Below are 2253 nucleotides of genomic sequence, written 5' to 3'. Positions count from 1 at the left end.
CTCCCTCCCTCCCTCCCTCCCTCCCTCCCTCCCTCCCTCCCTCCCTCTCTCCCCTCTCCCCTCCTTTCTCTCTCTTCTCTTACACATCCTAGCTTCATCCCTCTACAACTAATAGAGATCTAAGCCCATAATTTGATTTACCACAGTTTTCTTCAGCTGAAGTTATAGATGTGACCATCTTCCAAATAACCAGAAAAGTAGCTACTAGACTCTGGGTTTATTATTGACCATGCTGGCCTGAGAGTATGTCCAGCACTGCCATTCTGCTGAGCCTAGGAATTCTCAAACCACGAATCTCACAGAGTCATCAGAACCCATTTGTTGTAAACAATGAGGGAATTTTATTGAGGGAAAACTGTTAAACCTACTCTAGTGCCTTTCTCAATGGAATATTATAATGGTTATTTAAAAAAAATATATCTTTAGAGAAGTGTAAATAAACCAAAAGGATGCTTTTCTCTTGTGATTCTAAGTGAAAAAAATGTACAACAGGAAGTAATTGTAAGACTCCTGTAATATGGAAACATGTAGATAGCTAGCTGAGAACATCAAATGAACAGAATTGAAAATTGTGCCTATACTTTAATTTCAAGTTTATACAAGTAAAAATGGTCTCTCTACACATTTATGTACACTGGACAAGAATATGGAAAAAATAAACATTCAAAGAACAGTAATTTTTTTCTGCATCCACTGGTTCAGGGATGATTGCCATTTCTGAATTCTAAAGATTTACCTGCAGAAACTGATGTGCTGTTTATAAACATACATAATTTAAATATCAGAAGATTTCCCCAGGTTGCTGTTGGACAGAACCTGGAGGAAGAGAAGTCTCTATACATTGTGTTTCTATTGTTTCTTTGGTATCTTTCAGGATTGCCTTAGCCCAGCTATGCCAGAATAATGTGTTTTCCAGGCCAAGAAGTATGCATGAATTAGAAAAAGGAGGTACAAGAAGAATACAGTTTCTGGATACAGCCAGAAACTTGAACTCTAACTCAGGCTTCCTCGATACTTGCATAACCTTGGATAAACCTTTCTTGCTCTCTGTCTAAGAGCTGTCCAGACAGCTCGTTCCTTCAGAAGATTTCTTGATGACCAGAGGTAGGGTCAGAGATACAAGTGTTTTGTGAATTAAACAAACAAATGAGTTATTCCCACCACCATTATTGCCTCCACCATTATGGTTATGCTGAAGTCTTCCTCACACTAAGATCCAAACTATTGCTCTAAGTATCTTCTGAAGGATTCTTAAACTCACCCAAGTGCATTAGGGCCTCCTTGTCCCATGGCCAAGTTGCTACTCCAGCCAACTCCTCCTCTGAAGAGTTTGCAAAGAAAATATTGAGATGTGTTGATCCGTCCAGTCTAAGAATGTTCTTTAGCTCATTAACATCCAAGTAGGCTCTGAAACATAAAAGTAAGTTTGGCTATTGCCATTGTCCTCCAATGGTAGTGTTCATACAGTAGGATCTTCCCCCCATAATTAGGAGTTCTTACTCTGGACACAGTAGCTGAACTCTTTGTAAGCATCACACCATTGCATTTCTCTGAAAATGTTATGTTATTTCATTTTACCGAAGGAAAAACAAATATGTTTAGCTATGAATGGCTGGGTTCAGTTTTGAGTCTAGATGTGTTGAAGAACCAATGTTTATACTTCTAAAGACCATGATATTTCGACTAAGGAAGGGGTAACCTAAAAGAATAGACTGAGAATGCAGTGCTTGAATGAGATAACGTGTCTTGGCTTCTTTCTCTCATTCATTCACTGTGGGCCTTGGTCATCTACTTGGAAAATGGGGAGATGCAGTAGAAGGTGTTCTTCATTTTTACATTACTCTTATAAGGAGGCATTGCCTTTTTTTAAAAGATGATAAATGTGTAGTCCAATGTTTTTAAGTAGGTCACACAAAAACATGGAGCTGGGGTTCAATGTTGATGCTGGATAGCTCAGAAATGTATTCTCTTCCCACTGAGGCATCATGCTGCCACCCATCGACCATTCTACATTCTGAAAACCTCTATTTCCTTATGTGTAAAATAGACTAAAGATGTTGAGCTTGAAGTTGCTGTCACTGAGGTGGTCATATCTTGGAAATGAATTAACTCTTCATGCTAGAGTAATTGTCTCTTCAGTGAAGAGAGAGAGAAAAGAGAGGGAAAGAGAAAAGTTAAAGAACAACATCAAAAAACAGAGAGAGAGAGAGAGAGAGAGAGAGAGAGAGAGAGAGAGAGAGAGAGAGAGAGAGA

At 38.9% G+C, this 2253-nt stretch overlaps 1 protein-coding gene across 1 annotated transcript in view; it reads right to left on the bottom strand.

Moving 5' to 3' along the window:
- Window positions 1–2253, bottom strand: part of Pappa (pappalysin 1) — a 230064-nt gene that overhangs the window by 176307 nt on the left and 51504 nt on the right. Inside the window, exon 3 of the mRNA XM_028779996.1 lies at window positions 1262–1407. Coding sequence (XP_028635829.1) covers window positions 1262–1407 — 146 coding nt within the window. The remainder of the gene's footprint in view (window positions 1–1261; window positions 1408–2253) is intronic.

This window comes from Grammomys surdaster, unplaced genomic scaffold, assembly GCF_004785775.1.
Source record: "Grammomys surdaster isolate TR1022 unplaced genomic scaffold, NIH_TR_1.0 363, whole genome shotgun sequence".
Taxonomy (NCBI): domain Eukaryota; kingdom Metazoa; phylum Chordata; class Mammalia; order Rodentia; family Muridae; genus Grammomys; species Grammomys surdaster.
This window is presented reverse-complemented; position numbering and strand designations above follow the sequence as displayed.